The sequence below is a fragment of the Aphis gossypii genome, chromosome X (assembly GCF_020184175.1).
Source record: "Aphis gossypii isolate Hap1 chromosome X, ASM2018417v2, whole genome shotgun sequence".
Taxonomy (NCBI): Eukaryota; Metazoa; Arthropoda; class Insecta; order Hemiptera; family Aphididae; genus Aphis; species Aphis gossypii.
The window spans coordinates 51,715,564-51,736,820 of NC_065533.1; the positions used below are offsets into that span (position 1 = coordinate 51,715,564).

Consider the following 21,257-nt stretch of genomic DNA (forward strand, 5'->3'; position numbering starts at 1 on the left):
GCCCGATTATAATAAGTAATATGTGAATTCATGTATTATAATATATTCATAATAGATATAATTTAAATGTCGACTAACGATGCAAATGTTGATCCAAAATATTTAAATCCAGCTTTTTTACCCCCACCACCTCGGCGTGGAATCCGTAAAATTGCAGTTAACACAAAGTACCTAATACAGTTATAATATTTTCAATAGAATCACATTGAATACTATACTAATTACCAAGTAAATAGACATATTTTATGATAACGCTTGCATGATGTCGAAAACAAACGCTAAAATACAATCGTTAGATAACTGAAGTTGTACTGAGCAGGACGAACCATATCGATTAAAAAAGAGCTAAAAGATATTTTTACACAATAAATGTAGGATGATGTCCGCTGGTCAGTGCGTCCACTAGACATAGCCCCATAACTTCATAGCTAACGTCCGTGTAGCCACCTGTTGGGCACTGAGACCAATAATTACGATCACATATAATTACTGATAACTGCAAAAAGCAATGCAAGAATTTCGGCAATGACGTCAAAGTACAGCTTTAGACACTGGGTTTAAATCGGTTACGGAGCAGCTTGGGCGTGTACACAAGTGAACTCGTCGGTATACCGTGACAGATATTATAAATATGACCATTTAAGTAGAAATTAATAGTGCCAGCCAGATGTAAAAGAAAAGTGAAAACTATCAGAGAATGAGTCGTGTCTACTTCGAGACAGATATTTTAGTGGGATTGAGGAATGGTTAGGAAATCACCGTTCAACTTAACCGTATAATAAAATATAATAAACTCGTCGAAAACGATTTCGATCTATTTACATAAGCATGACTGATTTATGTGATGGCCACCGAATCAGACTTGTCTTCGTCTTTTACATGAGGGAAACGAAAATGATAGGTGCCACCAGCAACGTCCACACCAAATTCAGCACCACTTCGAGTATAGTCAGTATTGCGTCCACTACCAACGAGAGCTTGAGGCGATGTCGCGATGGGTAACAAAATTGAATCGCAGAATGTCAACCACCTCCTCTGTAACAACGACGTCACTGCTATCAACAAGAACAACGACGTCCACGTCAATCACGCGCTAAAAATCTAAAAGTATAGCTGTTATATCCACCCTCCGCCTATGGAATTGTTGCCGGAGACCGCTGACTGGATGTTCCACGTGACCATGGCATCTGCTTAGTTCATCAGACATGTCAGGTTCTTGAAAACCTTAACCTTATTCCTAATTGAAACAATTTACAAATAATTTGTTAATAAAAACAAAAATTTTAATATTAAACCTTAAAAATGTAAAAATTATATTGCCACAATTTTTTTATACACATTTGAAATTTAAATTCTGGTGAAATTAGATATTTATATAAATATTTACAAATTTAGTTATTTAATTGATATTTTTCTTATCCAATGAGTTGAATTGAATTGAAACTTAATATATAAATTATAGTGACTCAGATGAAGAGATAAACTCGAATACTCGATGTACCTACATTTAATAATATAGTACAGCAAAGTGGTTTCTTACTTACCCACCCATATTCTTTTTTAAGTATTATGCTTAAACATTAATTTTCTGTATATTTTTTATGTAATTATGTAATTCCTATGCTTAGTCTTAGTTAGTCATATTCATTAAAATATTTATCTAAAATGGTATATTTACTCGAGTTACTTTAGTTAATTGAACATCCATAAATCCATAACTATATATTGTGTTAAAAATTAAATATTTACATCTAGTTAATTTGTATTCTTTTTTTTGTAATTCTTACCCAAATTGTGTTACATGGCTACTTCCTTATTATTTATTTCTAATTTTAAATTGTATTCCATTAACTATCCATTTCAATATTTCATAATATTTTATCCTTCTATTCAATCAATATCAATTATAAATTTATTTCCAATAAATTATTAAATCAAGAATTATTTAATTTTACTTTTGTTTAAAATTATTTTTTACTTAGTGATTAAATAAAAAAAAAATATTTAATTAATTTGTAATTTTAATTACAATAATAGGTACAACTATTAATTTGCTCTTAATATAATATTTTCATACTTTTCAAATTAATTGAAAAAAGCTCTCATAAGTAATCACAAAGGACTATTAATTAAATTGAATTAATGAATTTATTTGAGAAAAACTAGCAATTAAGTTTAAAAGCTTAAAACAATAAATCTTCGACTACAACAATAATGTTCACCTTTGAGTATAGATGTATAGATAATAAATATATGAACCTACTTCAAGTTACATTATTAGTATTATAATACAGATAATATAATATTTTTAATAAATCCAACTTATATTCTTAAACAAGATTAAACAAAAATAACAGTCCATAAATATTTTTTAGTACAACTTATAATTATGTAATTAATATGTTAATGAAGAACATCTACTCATGAATTGTGGCATATTTAAAAATCATCTAAGCCCCAGAAATCACTTCTGTCAAACAAGTCTGAGAAAAATCTAAGGCCCGCAGAAATCACTATTAGCAACAACTTTCAAAATTTGCATTCGACTACATCGTGCGTGACACGCATTTTGAGAAAACATGCAAATACTGTACTCGTAAAAAATACAAAATGAGTACTGAGTAGATTGGCTAAAACTCTGTTTGACGTCCACAGTTAATAACAATCTAAATAGATACGCCACTCAACGACAGTATTGTTGTAATGCAATATAACATGCGCTTTGCAGTAGTAAGTATACTTGGCTAATGGCTATAAAATTGTACTTTTATACTCAGCATTTTCTAAAATGAACACTATACAATGTCTAGTGTTTATAGAGTAATATTTTGTTTTTCGCGGAAAAATGTTTAGTATAGTGTAATACACATTTAGGTAAATGTCGAAAGGTATACAGTAAAAGTATACAGTACGTACCTACGTGATAGGTTATTATTTAATGATAAATCAACAATTTTTTATTAAACGTTGTATTATTTAGAATACGTATATTTCTATATACGTACCTATTATAAATTATGCATTATATATTATCATCATGATTACTTTTATTATTTATAATGTATACACATAAATATATATATTGAATATTGTTTATACTTTATACCTTCAACCTTGTATATTATAATATACAGGCCCTCGCGTACTCGGTAATTTTTGGCGGAGATGATTACATAAAAAATGATTGCAGCATTATAACAACAAAACATATTATATTTGTATTAATTTTTCAAGTACCTATATGAAAAGTGTATATCATTTATAATTTTTAGATTATGTACATAATACTATAGAATTTTCGCAGAATTAAACTTTCTTTTAATTCGATAAAACCAATAGCTTTTAATGACCTAGGTGTAAAAAAAGGCGCAAAGGCCAATGGTGGAGGGTTACCCCTTTCTCGCAGGCCTATTTATTGATATCGAGTATCGACTTATCGCAAATAAAAACGTCGTGGATAGAATAAAACACTTGATATTTAGGATTTAGCCATTTAAGTAGGTACCTACCTATATTATACTAATACTTTTTTTCAAATATGGGTAATACGCATACATTTATCGGAGCGACTGGGCGAGCTATCAGTGCTACCACTTTACTGTCCTTAGTCCTTACTCTTCTTTTATTACATAACTCAATAACTGTAAAGGATATTACTTTATTGTAGCTAAAAGAAAAATATAAAATACGATCGTTTGATCCTAATACAATTAAAATTACAGTTTTATTTCAATAGCCTATATAACATTTTACTGCCGTTTATACATTGTATCTTTTAATCATCACTCATCAGTATGGAAATTTGATATTTTATATTATTATATGCCTTCATTTAGGTACCTACATACCAATTTTAAAAACCAAAAATATTCTATATCAAAATGTCGATAAAAAAATAAAAAATTGTTTCTATTAGAGATAATTACCAACGATAATCAAGTCAAAAATGTTCAGTTCACTGTCATAATTATTATTTATTAAAATTATTAAAAATCGACATTTAAAGTATTTTATCTATCGGTATTTTTACTTGAACACCTAAGCTAATAGAGAAAGCAATATTGAATATACCATAAAAGTAAAATTTATCAAATTTATATACGTATAATCTTATAATATATTGATGACGTACCCATTATGATGTATTATTATCCATTATTGCACAGTATCTTATCATTATTTTTGATTAAAATTGATGGAAAAATAATAACGTCGAATACACAGTAGTTATGTTTGCACAGTCATTATTATTTATTTGTAACTGTGGTGCGAGTGTGGTCAATGGATTTACTGGTACCTATCTATACTCTATAGTCTACAGTATAAATAACTGTGACAATGATACTTTTGAAAGGCTAGAAAATATTAAATGCACACAATACGTAAATAAACGTTGTGTACCTCGATAATCTTAAATAATATTTAGTTTATAGTGTTTATACTGCCATACTAGCAATATTATGTAATACGTTGCACGCGAACGTCCAATATTTATCAGTTCATCATAGAATCTCTTCCCCGTTAAAAATATAATCATGTTGAACCAGATATGGTAATAGTTCCTACTTTTCCAGTTATAAACACGATTTTAGATGCGATTGGATCTTAAAAATTCTACAACGCTTCTACATTTTATAAATATGTTGGAACAGGTTATTTGTTATTAAATTAAAAGTAGTACAGTTATTTATAAAATGAATTATTATTATTATGCTTTTATTAAAAAAAAGGTTCAAACGGTTTAATAATTGTGTATATTTAGTAACTTTATAAGAGTTTAGGGCTATGACTAATGAGTTATGACTGTTTGATTATGATATATTATATTATTATCAACATAAAAGTGTTAAAAACCATAGCCTAGGTCAACCCCTATAATTAATATAAAATTACATTGTTTAATATAGGTATATGACTCGTTCATTACTGCGGGCCAACTTAATAATGTTCATAAATTCATAATATTATATCATAATAGAATACTGAGAGCTTCAACGATGAAAACAATTTACAGTAGTATACTACGACAAGAACCATCTGCCATACCCTTCACATACGTTATTGTTATTATACAATCGTATATAATATAAATGCAGGAGGCCGAGTCTAAAAGGGGCAAACCGGGGCACCTGAAATTTTGGTCGGGGAGCCCAATAACCAAATAACAGTGGCCGAATTATGAAGGGGCACTAATTTTATACTTTTTCCCCCGTTGCCCTGGTAAAAAAAATACGCTAGATCCGGCCCTGTATATTATATATGTTTATATTATACAAGTATTTGTGCAATCCCGGTTTACAGCCCCACTATAGTGTAACGGAATAAAAATAATGCAATATCTGTAGTATTGAAGAAGTTTCTTTTTTTTTCAATTAAATCAAATTATTTTTTTTTTCTTATTAAACAGCAATACAAAAATGTTATTGCCAAAAAATCGTACGTGTATGATATACTTGCATATTATAATATGTCAATTGATTCTCAAAACGTATAGGTATTTTTAAAAAGAGTAATAAGTAATTCGGTAATTTTACATTTTTACTACGAAAAAGTAATTGAAATTATTTACAATAAACGTAAGTTACTTCCATGGAAGTGTTTGCCAACACTGTTCACATAACAAAAACAAAAATATTTTGGTGAATTTAACTAGGTATTTCAAAGCGGTTTTCGTTCCTATCTAGTGAAACTGACTCTCGATTAGGTACCATATTCGTTACGCCACTGTGAGTAGTTTTGTTGTTATGTATAATATGCCTGCACGAGTGTTTGGCTAAAATACAATATTAGCTGCTGATTCCCAACTGTATATTTTAAACGTTTGTTTGTCATTCTCATTTTGTATTGAGTCGTAAACAGCGAGGCGTGTTGTCAGCTATATGGAATAGATACGAATAAAAAAAAATATTGACTGTTATGTACTTTTATCATAACACATAATACAGATATCTACTATAGATAGACAAAAGAGACAACAATTATTGATTCTGTTGTTACTCCATCTATAACTTTATACTTGAATTATAAATTATAATTAGTTATAGCCTTATAAGTGAGTAAGTGACCTATAAACAACATAACATCTCATCGACGAGCGGGCCGGAGGAGGAGCCTAGACCCTAATATAGCTTTTCAAAGCTCGAACCAAGTGCCTATTTATACATTATGTTCATCGCGTCGAGATATCTTATGCGCGAGTGGTTAGGTTACTGGTTAGGTCGCTTACACAGTACATACAGTAAGTACTCTGTACGTGATTGAAATCATAAAAATGTGATACACACATATTATGTAGGTACACTGTTCTATCGACTAAATTAAAAAACCCGCACTGCTGTCTAAAATTTTATGGATATTCGTGACTCATTAGCGATTGGCCAATAACGTGAAAACCGACATTGTAATGATGCGATTTCGAGTCTAGTCCGACCAATAGTAAAATACCTACTACAAAGTACAAAATAATAAACCACGATCGGTAGGTGTGCCCACTGCCCATCTAAATCGTGTTTGTCAGAAAAACGGAGACGAAAACCGAACGTATACATTCTCTGTGCAGACGCATAATATAATATTATAGCGCCAATACAAAATATATGTATATTATATTATTGTCGTCGTAAATCGTAAATAATTCAGCGTCCGAAATAATAATATTTTGGCGCTACTACAAATATTGTTTTTCGTCGTGCGTCATTATACGTCATGGTGTCGCACCGTGCCGACTAACGGAGAACTTTCGTACAGCGCTCTCCGGTCGTAACGCTGCTTAACGCCGACACGTTTACGTAAAACGCGACGACGAGCCTTTCACCGCGCCGGGTCGCCGGCGTAACACGTCGAGAAATCGCCGTCCCGCCGAACCGCCCGCGCCAACAACCGGCAACGCCGCAGTAGCAGCAATCGCCGTGGAGGACAGTGGCGGCGGCGGCGGCGGGTTAGGTTTTAGGCGATGTGGCAATGTGCGTCAGCGACAAACGGCGGCGCAGCTGGTCACGCACAACGAGCAGAGCGAGCGACAGCCTCTCACTTTGTGTTTTTTTTTTTTGCTACTACCACTCGCCCGCCCGAGCAACAGAGTGCCGAGTGCCATTGTTCCCGGCGTCCGTGGCGGTGCGGCGATGGGGAGGAGTGAGGAAGCGAAGGGAAACACCGCCACCACACGACCCGCCCGACTGCCGAACGGGGCGCGGTGGGTCGGCCGAGTGGCGGGTGGTATATCGGGTAAGCCCCACCACTACCACTGTTTACGACGGAGGCTACGCAAAGTACGTAGCGCGTCTTTGTTGTTGTTGTTGTCGAACGACTCCATCGCCGCGGTGCCGATTGCTCTCAGTCGTTTTCGATTTTCCATCCGTTGCGTTTTTTGCCACCGGCGACGCGCACCGTCCGCATCGCATCGTGACCATTGTTTATTCGTTTTTGAAATTTATTATTTGTATCGTTTCCGCCGTCCGCGCAAGACGACGGCCGCGAATCGACATTTGAGTATATTTTTGCACGTAAGTAGGCATTCACGAAACTAGCGCGCGCTTGTCGACGGAGAATCTATTATACTATACGGGTGTATAAATAATATTGATACGCCGTAGTAGTGCTATAATATAAAAATTATTGACATTATCGTTATTGTTTTTTTTATTAATTCGGCGTCACTAAACTCATAACGCGATAATAATATTGTTGTATTATTTCCACAACACCGACCGATCGCGTATCGTGACGTCGTCGCTATTGCTGTTTCGGCGATTTTCTTTCGTCCGTCCCGCGTGCGACAGAAAAGCGGAAGAAAAAAACATTGTTCGCTGCCCGTCAGTGCGGTACCGTGTAGTAATATCGTATTATTGTTATTATCGTCATTATCGTTGTTGTTTCAATAACAGTGCGCTCGTCGTGCGTCGTCGTTCGGTCCAATTCGATCTTGTCGGCCGACTAGCACACACGCCAGGCCCGCAGCCCGTGCTGTGCGTGCGTGGCGGACTCGCCATCCCGAACGCGACGAAGAACATTTGCCGTCGACGTCATTATCAGAGACGAAGACGAAGAAGACGTACCCACGCGCCACAATATTCGTCGCCGATAGGTGAGCATTGCGTTTCAAATTATTATTTGTGTCGATGGTAAGCAAATTCGGGAAACCTGGCAGCGGGTTCGGACGTCGTGGCTGCTGCTAACCACGGTCCGAAGCCCATGTCGTTGCGGTTGAGTGCGTGTTGTCTATGGTTCGCGTGGCGGGGGGGGGAGGGAGAGAGTAGGGTAATGGCGGACCAATTAAATTTTTTTTTTCCCGTCCAACAAATTCCATCACAGGTTAGTTCGTACCTGTCCAGTATAATTTTCCTACGTAGTCTGTACAGTCGCGTTATTGTTGTGTTGTCATTGTCATTAAAATTTTCGTCTACGTTTCGTCTGTCAGCTGGTGAAAAGTGACCTGTGATCGTTATAATATCATAATCTTCGTGTCCTATTTGTGTTTTGGATATCGAGTAGGCGAGCACCGCGGTGACGAGCACTGGCTGCTACAGGTACCATGATCTGGGACGACTGTCATGTCGTTTGAAGTTTATTTTTATTTTTGCTATAAATATAATTGAATATTATATATGATTGAATTTAATAGCTTACTCAAATCTTTGTTTCCCATTTTCCCAACCTTGGCTGAACGTAAAAATTTAAAAAAAAAGTATTGTTACTAATTATTACCAGTGACCATTAGGTACCTCCTATATTAATTGAGTATTAATGATACCTAGTCATAATGATTTTGAAGAAAAATATTTAAATAATTTATTTTAAGTATCCAGTAGATATTAACTTAATCTAACCATAAAGTAATAAATAAATAAAGCAAACCTAGCTAAAAATGTTAGTACTACATCTACAATGAATATTTACTAATAATAATTTTTAAGTACCCTTTTTTTATTACATTTATACTGTGTGATCATATTATATTATTTTTTTATATTTATTATTGTCTTTAAGTATGAAGCTTTTGGCATTTTGCCACAATAATTATAAAAATTGTTGTTGTTCATTAAATTTTTTGAAAGCTTGATACTCAAAGGAGTTATTTAATTATAAGTATAAATAACTAATATATTTTTCTATTGTTTTTTACTAAAACTATCTTATTTTCTATAGGTATGAATTAAAAAAGTTATAAATACAAAATTTCATAGAAAATACTTAAAATCTATTAAATTACCTACCACCTGAAAAATTAGTACTTTAAAATTGTTTAAGATCAAATAATTTTTCAATTCTCAAAAATAATTGACAAGATAACCATTTTTAAATAAATATAAATAAAATATCTGTTTCAGAAATGACTAAACATTTTTTTTTTAATCAGAGTGGTTGTTAAAATGTGTCTTAAACGATTTTTAATCATACCACTATAATCAATAATTTAGAGTAGGTAGTGCTTTTTTTTTCTCATGGGCTCTTTTAAATTTAAAGTGAAACTGTCCAGGTCTCCTAAATCAAAATCATTAATTATATACTAAAATTATATGCACTATTTCACACTAATAAATTATTAATATGTGTACAAAAATTAATTGGTAATAACTTTAAAAAAAATACAAAAATATTTAGTGATAAGTAATGTTAATGATTATATTTGTGAAAATATTTTATAACAGGGGCAGCCAAACAGTCAAAACCGGTCAATTGCGGACAATTTCAAAGTCGATCATGTTAGAATTTATTTTTAGGACCACGCGCCCTATATGTTTTTAATAATTATTATAGTTATTCAATAATAAAAAAAATTTCTATGGAATCAATCTTTAAAGGTGAAATATATTTTTAGTAGATCGTGACCAAAACAAGTTTGGCCACCCCTGTTTTATAGTTATTAGATTAGTAGCTCAGAATTTAGGTCGTATAGAGCTTAAGTGTATTTTTTTATAATATCGATAATCTAAGTATATTTTCAAAATATTTTATTGAAGTTGAAACAACATATTATTTATATTTGCTTCTTAAAAGGACACCACACCACACCTGCATGTATTGTATCTGTATCTGTCTTATACCCATGTAACATAGTTATAAAAAAATTTACGCCCTCAATATTTTATCAATATTATAAATAGCATTGGGAAAAATTTTATTTGTATTGTACCGTTTTAATTTTTTTTTTTTTTTGATAACATGAATACAATTAAAGTTATTGATTTTGGAACTTGAGGTTTTTTCATTTAATTATTAAAAACTACTGGTTACTATTACCTATCAAAAAAAATTAAAACAGTATGACACAGATAAAATTCTTTATGCGATTTATAATTTTGGTAATTCTGATGTAAATACTGAGGAAGTAAAGTCATCCCTCGCAAAACAGTCTTTAACTATGTTATGCGTGTATAAGACAGAGACAACACATGTAAGTGTGGTGTCCTCTTAAAATAGTAATATATTAAAATATACTACTACTATAAATTAGAATATCAAACAAGTTCTATTATTTTTGCCATACCTACCTACTACTATGATATTTAATATTGAAATATTTTTAAATAAACCTTGAAGCCCCAATTTTTTTAAAAGTACCATCCAAATGTATTTCTTACTGATCTTTTTCTTTTCATATAAATGTCCACCATATTCACACTCTGTGCTATAATTCACAGATAAATAACTGAATGATATTATAAAAATACATATACAAAATTAATTTGTATCAATATTAGGTATTAAAGTATTATTAAAATAATATGTAGGTAGCATAATATGTACTAATTATTGGTAGATCATATATTTAACTATAACTCTTTATTATAGATGGTCTTTTGGCGGTATATCACGTTGGACTGGTCCCATTATATTTTTATAAATAATTTTCTACCTACACGTAATATTATAATTTCTATCTATGCTACTTGTCTCTACTTTTATCGAGACTTTTATTAAGTTTTGATTACATGTTTTATGATACATGATGAGCTGATGACTTAATAATCAAAATTAAAATATCAACTTTATTTTTTACAATGATAAACATATTTTTTAATGTAATTTGTCTTGCCTGTTTTAAATTTTATTTTTTTCCACCAGTCTTAAACCACTTTTAATACAGTTACCATTAATTTATGAATATGAAAAATAAAATACAATAATTATTTCACTATAAAAAAAAAAAATAATAATAAAAATAGTAAGTTGGTCAATATTGTATATTAGGTACTTAAGTCAGATGATATTTTTCGTAATGTACTCGAGAATATACTTATAGGTACTAGTATATTATAGTTTCTTAAGTAAAATACTGAGATACATATGTTGATTTATCTAGTTTCTAATTAAAATATTTATACATAAAAACTCATCAAGTGAATATTAGCATTACTGAACTAATAATCATTTTTATTATTTTATTTATTGCTCTCTGTTATACTGCTTTTGTATGTACCATGTCATAATATAGTTAATAACTATTATTAGTCATTTTTATGTTGCATCTATTCTTGTTTATTTTAAAGTATATTACCTAGTTATAATCATTCTGTGACTACCTATACCTAATGTATAAAAACATAAAAAATTTTGTTTATCTTGGTACCTTTCTAAATAGGTACAGTTGTATGTTATGAATCAATTTTTATTAAATCTCAGTTTAAAGGCGTAGACCAATTAATCAGATTTTTAATTATGACTTAAAGGTAAATATACTTATTACAAAATGACAAATAAACACTTTAAATATAAATAATACTTAAAACAAACTATAGAATCGGATATGAAGAACATTTTACAAATTCTGAATGAAAATTGTCTATTTTGCAGTTTCCGTTAGTTCCTTTAATTGTCTACCTTAAGAGTAAGGAATCACTTCTACAATAAGTTGTTCATAGAAATTTGTTATTGAAATGTCCAGCTCTCCTTTTAATACATAGGCACATACTGAAATTTTTAGGTTTTTAATTGCATCTATTAATACTAAACTTTGAACTATCTTGAGTACATGTTAATTCTTTATTTTATGTAAAACAGTGATATTTATAAAAATATTTTTTTGTAGGTTGACATTGCTCATTAAATATTATTCAATGCAAATCATAAATATGTACAAACCAATTCGCCCAAGAAGAAACAGCTTACCAAGCAATGTACATAGAAGTAAAACAAAAAATTTACCTAAAGCAGAGTTTAGTCCAGCTAAAAATTCTAAAGTGATTCATGAATCAAAAAAACCCAAATCAAAAACGCCTATTTGCGTTAAAAAGCTAAATTATAATGAATCACATACAAAGAATGTTAGGAAATTTACGGATCATAGTTTGTCGGATGGAGATGAAATTGTGGACAATAAAGCAAATTTTCATAAAGTAGCTAAAAACAACCAAATAATAAAAGATAAAAGACCTCATTTGTTATGCTCTCAGCCTATTGACACTCCTACTAGACATCTACAAGAAGTGCCATTACATCACACTCCTCCATCGTATGAATCCCCACAAAAATATGGTCCTTACAAGAAATTTAAAGAAGATGATATAGAGCAATTGGTTATTGAAAAATATGCCTTGCTCAAACAACTTATGAACATCGATGAACGATGCAGCTCACCTAATGGTGATAACTTTTATGCTGGTGCCAAATTCAACAATTGTCCATCTCCTGGAGATTTGCCATTGCCACCCATGCAATGGCTTAACTCTTGTCAAGCACAAGCAAAATCTATGCGTCGAAAATCACCTCTTATCTTCAACATAACTATATAAGATATTCTTCAGAATATGTTTTGACAAATGTTTTTTTTTTTATTATTATTATTTGATTTTACATTATAACGCTTATTGTGATTTTTTTCACTATAGTATATTCCCCTCCACTTAATTATGTTACCCCCTCATCCCCATATTCATGATGAAGTTGTCTTTTAAATATTTTCAACATTTTAGTTCTATTTTTTACATTATCATATGTTAATAACTTTTATTTTATCTTATCAGTCTCTTTTTCTTAACTAAATTTTTTAATCTTAAGTATCATAATTATTTAAATGTAAAGTTGTTTTTTAATTATTTAATTTTTTTTTTTATTGTTTTTTGTGACAAAACTCATCATGGACTGATTTTTGCATCAGTATCTAGTCACTTATTTAGGTGAACTAAAAGTTTATTGCAATACAAATACTAGTACATAGATAGTTATGAAAGTTATTATTTTAAACTGCTATATAATATAATTGAATTGAATTGCTGATTGGTTGTAATATTTATGAAAATCAAATCTACGTTTAATAAGACAATTTTTATATATACCTCGTTGTATTATCAATCAATATGTTATTTCATCAAACCCACCCCACCCAATATTTAAATTAAAAAAAAAAATTATGTTAAGTAAAAATAATTCATTTGTTAATGTGATATTTGTGATAATAATGAAATCAGCGATTCAATTTTTATTTTTGTCAGTAATTGGTAAAATTTGTATTTGAATTAAAAACTATGAAATTCAAAGAAAATTATAACATAAAGTATATATACATCAGTTCAATCAGATGTATATGGAACTCTTCATCGTTCCTTTAAATGTTACCTTTTTATTTAATATTTATTCATATTTTAATTTAACTACCAATTTTATAAATAATGAACACAAGCATGTGAAAAAAAAAGTTAAAATAAATATTACTTCAAATACACTTTTTACCCTTCTCTGATATTATTTAAGTGCAATTGTGATACAGAACAATATTATTTTTTTTAAGGTTTACTTACCATAATTATATTACATATAGTGAGCCCTTATGTGTGTTGTATCTTGTGAATGTTGTAACTTTTGGAAAGATTAAACGAATGTATAATGTTTAAAAGATAGATTGTTAAAAAAAAATGCGAAAGAATTTCAATTGTATGTCAACCTCTCTTAAGTATAATTAATAAGTATTGTAGTTCAATATCACAGATTATTATATACTAATTGTTTATCAAAAACTATTCCACCGACTGTATCAAGTAGAATAGATTCAGTGTATTAATGTGTTATAGAGGTTGGTACGTATTTCATATCTAAGATCTTCATACGATCAAAAATGTAAATTGCTATAAGTGATAATTTAAAAAAAAAAGAATGTAAAACAGCAATATGCTGTTCAATTGATAACAATTCATGTGTATTTAATATGTTGTCACTTATGCAATATTAATTTTTGGTATAGATTTTCGCTATAAATAATATTGACATACAAAATGTGTGATTAAAATAATGGGCACAAACCATATCCCATTAAACTCCTTATGTTGAGCATTAGGCATTAATCTGTTAAGTTAGATCGGTAATGAATAATTCTTCAAATTAGTTTTAAGGAACACAGTATGTGTCTGTTTTAGTGGCTATCCTATTATTGTTGATATTATACATATTATAAGGAATGTGGCCATTGGTGTGATATTACTGTGTTATTTTTTTATGATAAATTATTTTATTATTGTTTAAAAATATATGTTAAGAATATTAATGTTGAATTGGAATTATTTTTTCTGTGAAACTGTTACAGTTAAAAAAATTAAGTATTCCAATCCATTATGTGTAAGATGAATCACCAATATTCAAATGTATTTTTATTTACTTAAATTGTTTTACAAATATCTTTAAAATTGTTATTAATGTTAAAACATTTAGTAGTGTATTCTTTTTCAATTAGTGTAATAATTCAACTCAATACTAATTTTTTTTTTTTATCATTAACTTTAAGAAAAAATGTAAAAACCAAAAAAAAAAAAAAAAAACAAAAAAAAAAAAAAAACAAAAAAAAAATAGTAATTATAATAATGAAATACAGCCATTCCTAAGCTGTTAGTATTCCTTATACGATCTCATTCTTATAACAATACTACAAGTACACTAAATATATTTATTTATTCCTTTCTTCATCAGTTTTTCCATCACAATAAAACTAATTTTTCTTTAAAATAATTCAATGTCTCAAAATATCCTGATACAGCACAAAAAAATAACTCAAAAGTAATACAATTTTTCTCTTTATTAAATGCAGTGTATTTTTATAATTAATTAAACCGTGAGTAACATTCCGCCCCATATTCATGTATAAAACCATAATAATTCATATTATTTTCAAGTCGTAAATAGCTATTCATATTTACATATATAAATTTCTCCTTGTAATGAACCGATTGCAATATTTTTTCTGTATAAAAAATTTAATAATTAAATAATTATACAACACTAAAACTTTTTAAAATTAAAACCTTTTTGGGTTGATTTTCATTGCAATTATATCACAAGATTTGAATTTTTTGATTGAATTTGTTTTCTCATTTATCAGATTAATTTTAGTAAGTTCTCCATTGTCTTCGCCAATATACACTATAAACTCATTTTCTAAACTCCAACATAATCTGGTTATTAGTTTTTGATTGAAAATAATTTTTTGTGGATCCTTCTGTGAATAAACCACATTAAATCTAAAGTAAACTTAAAATTAATAATTTATTTTTACCAACTTGATACACATTATATAATAGTATTGTACAATCAAATTGAGTGATGATAAATGTAGTTGAATTTTTGTGACAAAATTGTATATTTTCAATCATTAATGAACATCCATTATATGTTTTAACTGTTACTGCTTCTAAAACTTGGTCTTCTGAAACGCACAATTTAATAAAAATGTTGGTTAAATCACCAAAAGTACAAAAAAAAATTATAAATTATGATAAAGCTCTTGCGGCTTGAAATTCTAGGCAAAAATTATAATAAATTAATTTAGTTCTATACTTAATATTTTTATACAAATTATTCAAAATTTAAAAATTAAATGTTAACATCATCTGTATTAAAATAATAGGTACATATCTATACTATACATTGCAATATTTTCTTTTAAATTTAAAGTCAACATCAATAGCCAAGTACCAATGTATGTCAAATTCGTATTAATGTACTAATTACTATAATTCAATGAAAAAAAAAATGCACGGTACAAGTAATAATCCTCTGGACTTGTCAAAGTGGATTAGGCCTATTGGGGAAACCACTTTAAAAAAAACGCACCTGACACACAACCTCATGGGTGGTGTGGAATAGTGTGTGTAATAACCAATTTATTTTATTTTCAATAAATAAAAAGTACCTTTAATGTTTCTTGTTGTTCCACACAAATGACTGGAAATTTTCCCATTTTCTAGAGCTACTAAAAAATGTCTGTTTGAATAATCGAAACACTGAATACCGACTTTTCCTGGAATCCCGACTAAATATCTATAGACATGTAGTTAGATGTTTATTATTTATTATATAATATATATTTCTACTTAATTTATTACTAACCTACTTGAATTCAGATCATAATTCTAGTTGAAACTAATCAAATCACTTAAAATAATTTAAAATGTACAATAATAATATTTTTTATTTAAAAATATCTATTGATTTTAGATTCTGGATTGAGCTAGATTTTATACAAGTTTTACAATTGTGTGGGTATTCTATTACTTTACTAGTGATCACACATACCTAAGTATTAAGATAATATCTTATCTATTGCTTAATAAATAAATAAATATTAATATTAATAAATCATGTCAGTTTTTACGAGTAAATAGTATATTTATGACAAAAAAAAATAACAGTTACAGATCTTCATTAGATAAATATAATAATATACCTATATTAGTTTTTAAAATAAATTCTAAAAAACTATGTATGCGATTATATGCATTTTATAAATAAATGTTAATCCTCCTATTATCATTGCACACCATTATTTTTTTTTTTTTTTTGCAATGATTTATCATTGAATTTAAACTAAACTCATCCATTACATAGTGACAAAGGGTATATTCAACACCTACTAGTTGCAGAACAAGTACTTTTTTTTCTATAATAGTTAATAAAAAAATTGAATTAAAGTCACAAAGCAATTATTCTACTCATTAGAAACTGGTGTTACTTATTTAGGAAGTAGGTGTTGGATGTCTGACAACATTTCAAGCAAATATAAATAATCAAGAAACTGGTGTATAATTGTTAATTGTAATACAATAAACCAGTAATCATTTATTGATATATACAGAGCTTTTGTAAAGTTTATTCAGGAAATAAATAAATGCATACACTAATACTTGAACAAAATTTAGTGTTAGCTAAGGACATTTACATGATCAGCACTTTATTATCTAGTATCTAAGACATTGTCCGTATATAGAATATTACTAAACAAAAATGTAAATTTATAGTTATTATTTTCATTTTAATCATTAAATAATGACTTTTAATGCCCATTCATTTCATTAGGTAAAAAATGTTCTATGTAGTTGAAAATTATTCCAGAGAATCAAGTATAATATTATGAATACATTGATTTGATTTATGTATATATAATATGCAGTTACAACACATACACAAATTTTATATCTTAATATTTAGAAATAATTTTATTTCTGTATGAAATTTAAACAATAAATCAGTTATATAATAAATTATATTTTAGTTATATCAATTTGTACAAAATATATTTAAATGAAATATAGTTTAATGACTTATGAATTATTAATCATAATTTATGATTATTATTTTGAATAATTAAATTTCTGTATTATATACCTGCATATACGCTGGATAAATTTTATTTTGTCACTCATCATAGTTCCAACACACACATATCCATCTTTTCCAGCAGTTATCAATACCACACGAAGATCAGATCTCACAAACCATAATGATTCAGATACAGGCTGTGAATGCCATTCAAGGGAAACCATAGACATATTGTCATTGGTGTTGCAAATCAATAATTCGCCTAAAAATTATGTTTAGCATTATATATTCATTGATATATAATAAATTTAGTAAGTACTAAATTAAGTACAATAATTTTTATTGGCAATGGTATCATAAGAAATTTACCGTAATTGTTACAATCAACATAAAGGTCACTGTTGTCATAAAAAATACGAACAATAATTAAATTAATGTGAGTTATTTGGTAGTGATTAGTATTAGGCTGCAGTTTTTGAGTTTCATAAAATATATAATAGAAATGTAGAATATGGTGCCACAACTAGAGATTTGGTGACCTAGGTGTCAGTCAAATTCTATATGTATTAATATAATTTAGTGTCAAAGTCTTGAGGGCCATCTCAAGAAATGATTAGGTTTCTTCGGGGTGAAATGCACAACCGCTAGTTGTGAAACTGGTAGAATGGTTGTGACACAAGTGAACTATATGTTGATCGCTTAGGCAATGCTTATCTATCAACATGTGTCAAACATTACTAATAAATATTTTAAAACTATTACATTGTCAATAAATGTCACCATTTTAAAATCAAAAACATTATAATATTATAGTAATTAGTAATATTGTTAAATTGTTATATGTATTTTTCATAAACACTTAAACTATTACCATTGTATAATCCTGCTGTTATTAGATATTCATTAGTAGGATGTGTAGCTAAACATGTTATACAAGAAGTGACCTCCAACTTATTAGATACAGTACTGCCATTATTTTCTAAACTAAATTTCAAATATAAACATATTATAGTATTTATTATTCATAACACTATTACAAATATTAAATAATTTTCATAAAGTTGGATACCAATATGGCAATATTAGAAATAATTTACTCACTCTGATATAGTATAAACAAACACTGAATTTAAATGATTACACCACTGTGTATGACAATGTTCACCAGTAGCTACCATTAACTTGTCACCGCTACAATTCCAACCTAATGCACTGATGTTTTTCTTGAAAGTCAATTCAAAATAAATAATTAATATAATATGTAGGATATGGGTACTGGTATACGTCTAAACTACTTTAATGACTAAAATATGTCAGTTGTAACCATTAATTATTATAATCAACCTCTTAACTAAAATCTATAATCAACATGACTTATAATATCTGAGAATAATTTACTAAGTTGTTGTTAGTTGTTACTAAAGATAACTCATTGATATATCAAACAAATTTTTTTAAACTATTTCTAATAGCTTAGTCAAAATTAATTTTTAAAACCACCAAATTTAAATTACTTTGTTTTGATTAAAATATTCAGAACTAGAGAAATAATAATATTATTAAAATACAATGAATGTGATCTTTTCACAAAAATATATTTGAAAAACTACAAGTAATTACCGCTCCAAATGAAGGGTGTTGTCTTAACGATACTTTAATGGTTTTGTCATCATTTATATCTTTCTGAATTTTCTCTTCATAACTATGCATTTCTGGCCAGCCATTACATTCAGTCTTTAAAAGTCTTAAGCCTTTCTCCAAACAATTGTTTAATGCAACAAGATCAATTTTTCCAATATCAATATTTTCAAAGGCATCAGTCTGCGTCTGAAACATTCAACAGAAAATAATGTATTGTAGAAAAAACTGATGATAAATTTAACCAACTTCTACAGTTTTCACATCAACGGTATCGCATGATTTATCTTCAGTAAACAATCCATTATATTGACTTGATTTTTCAGTTTTTCTATTTAAACAAATATTTAAAAATAATTGCAGTAAATATTAAATTATTTTTTTTATCATACCCCTTCCTATGCGTTTCAGTATGATTAAACCCGACTACATTTACTGGGCTGTCACTAAACATTATATTTTAATTAGATTATATTGTCACATATATTTTCTATATTTCTGATACTTATAAACAAAATTGTTTATCTAGGTAGGTCAGTATAATTGAAAACGTGACGCTACAGCAAATTTATGATACAGTTGTGAATGTTGTTACTATGGTGATAAAAACCATCACAATAATATTGTTAGGTAGGTATCTATTTGTTATTGTTCTCTAATCTCTACCTTAAACAATAATTGTTAAAAAATAAAAATACTTCAATTGTAATTATGTAATGTAATCTCAATACTAACTTGAAAAATGTACTCACATATAATTTCTATGAAAATAAATTAACATAGATCATATATGTAGATACTAGACCTATTGTATACATATATGTTTTTGTTGCACTTAATAATATGTAAGTGGTTATAACACAAAATCGTATTTGACACCTAATTAAAGAAATTAAATTATGTATAGTTTTACTTATAGACTACCTATGGTACATAAATTAATTTTCAAGTTAATATTTCATTATTTTTTTTTTTTTTTTTTTTTACAATCCTACTTATTCAATTATTCATTTAAGTTTTATTATACTTGTAGAAGTACAAAATGTATTATGCATTTGTATGATAAATATTATATGTTGGCATGTTGCTAGTTTTTTGCTACGATTTAATATAATAAGTCCAATGGCTATTTTTGTGTGTACTACGACACACTTTGTGCACTATGAAAAATAAAAATGTGTACCTACCACCTTTATAGTACTTTATAACATTTTGCTACCATACCTTGGACGAATTAATAGTAATCACAAATTTAAATATAAGTTCTATGAAAAATAAAAAATAAATAACCACTGATAATCACTATTAGGTTTTCGAAGTAGTCAAAGTCTGAAACATAGACAAGTAAAATACTTATGTATACCTAGTTTCCGACTGTCTATTACAACTAGGTACATACTAAACTATCTACCTATGTACTTAGTCTTAATTTACGATGCAGTGTATTATATTACTAGGCACTTATTATTACTATGAAAATCTTACAATAATATATGGCATTTATCGTATTGTAAGTTATTACTAATATTATCGAATCATTTGGACATTTACTATACTTATATAGGTACTATATAAGGTACCATAAAATACACCTATAAATTATAATATCTTATATCCAATAATATGTATAATATTGGTGGGAATGTGGAATGATAAATATAATAATTATGATAATTGTACATTTTAAGTACCTAAACGTTTTTATATCAATAGCTAATGAAATGTGTATTTGATTTTAAAACTAAATTTGAAAAAAAAACCAAAACAAAATAACAAAATTGAAGGAAATAAGTGACCACTCTGCTGTAGGTAGGTATATTAGGTGTAGAGTGTATCAATGTGCCTCATCATTGAGTAAGTCATAGTAATCACAGTTATCTGAAAAAACGATTCTGATTGGAAACAGCTTGTTGACTGTCAGCCTATACCTATTACTAAGTACCTACCTATATGACGTATTCATATTGCTATTAAATGTATTTATTTATTTTAAGTATGTGCTAATAGTAATATGATTTGTTGAAAATATTTATATACGTAAGTATTAGCTTATTAATATTTTGAAGGCCTAGGCCCTAAAGGTTTAGTCCTCTAAAGTC

At 28.5% G+C, this 21,257-nt stretch overlaps 2 protein-coding genes across 4 annotated transcripts; one reads left to right on the top strand and one right to left on the bottom strand.

The window, feature by feature from the left end:
- Positions 1-7,239: 7,239 nt before the first annotated feature.
- On the top strand, positions 7,240-14,918 carry LOC114126323 (uncharacterized). Of its 2 annotated transcripts, none has more exons than XM_027990237.2 (2): positions 7,240-8,083; positions 12,029-14,918. In XM_027990237.2, exon 2 carries the CDS (start codon positions 12,057-12,059, stop codon positions 12,729-12,731), a length of 675 nt encoding a protein of 224 aa, XP_027846038.1. In that variant the 5' UTR covers positions 7,240-8,083; positions 12,029-12,056; the 3' UTR covers positions 12,732-14,918. The 2 variants fall into 2 exon arrangements, with proteins under 2 accessions (XP_027846038.1, XP_027846039.1); XM_027990238.2 differs by lacking the exon at positions 7,240-8,083 and adding an exon at positions 8,286-8,525.
- Positions 14,919-14,982: 64 nt separating this feature from the next.
- On the bottom strand, positions 14,983-19,824 carry LOC114126324 (cytoplasmic dynein 2 intermediate chain 2-like). Of its 2 annotated transcripts, XM_027990239.2 has the most exons (10): positions 19,551-19,821; positions 19,408-19,489; positions 19,141-19,347; positions 18,622-18,743; positions 18,392-18,504; positions 17,587-17,782; positions 16,115-16,242; positions 15,483-15,628; positions 15,228-15,421; positions 14,983-15,166 (listed from the first exon to the last, which is right to left on the bottom strand). In XM_027990239.2, exons 1-10 carry the CDS (start codon positions 19,610-19,612, stop codon positions 15,109-15,111), a joined length of 1,308 nt encoding a protein of 435 aa, XP_027846040.2. In that variant the 5' UTR covers positions 19,613-19,821; the 3' UTR covers positions 14,983-15,108. The 2 variants fall into 2 exon arrangements, with proteins under 2 accessions (XP_027846040.2, XP_050062251.1); XM_050206294.1 differs by lacking the exon at positions 14,983-15,166 and having other exon boundaries at positions 15,479-15,628; positions 19,551-19,824.
- Between the last annotated feature and the right edge of the window lie 1,433 nt (positions 19,825-21,257).

Bases quoted from the DNA above. Each gene is read 5' to 3' on its own strand.
- LOC114126324 (XM_027990239.2), bottom strand. From the start codon at position 19,612: ATGTTTAGTGACAGCCCAGTAAATGTAGTCGGGTTTAATCATACTGAA. The intron at 18,505-18,621 runs GTGAGTAAATTA...TTTGAAATTTAG, and splicing joins TTTGTTTATACTATATCAGA to TTTAGAAAATAATGGCAGTA. The intron at 15,167-15,227 runs GTTTTAATTTTA...TTTTTTATACAG, and splicing joins ATGAAAATCAACCCAAAAAG to AAAAAATATTGCAATCGGTT.
- LOC114126323 (XM_027990237.2), top strand. From the start codon at position 12,057: ATGCAAATCATAAATATGTACAAACCAATTCGCCCAAGAAGAAACAGC.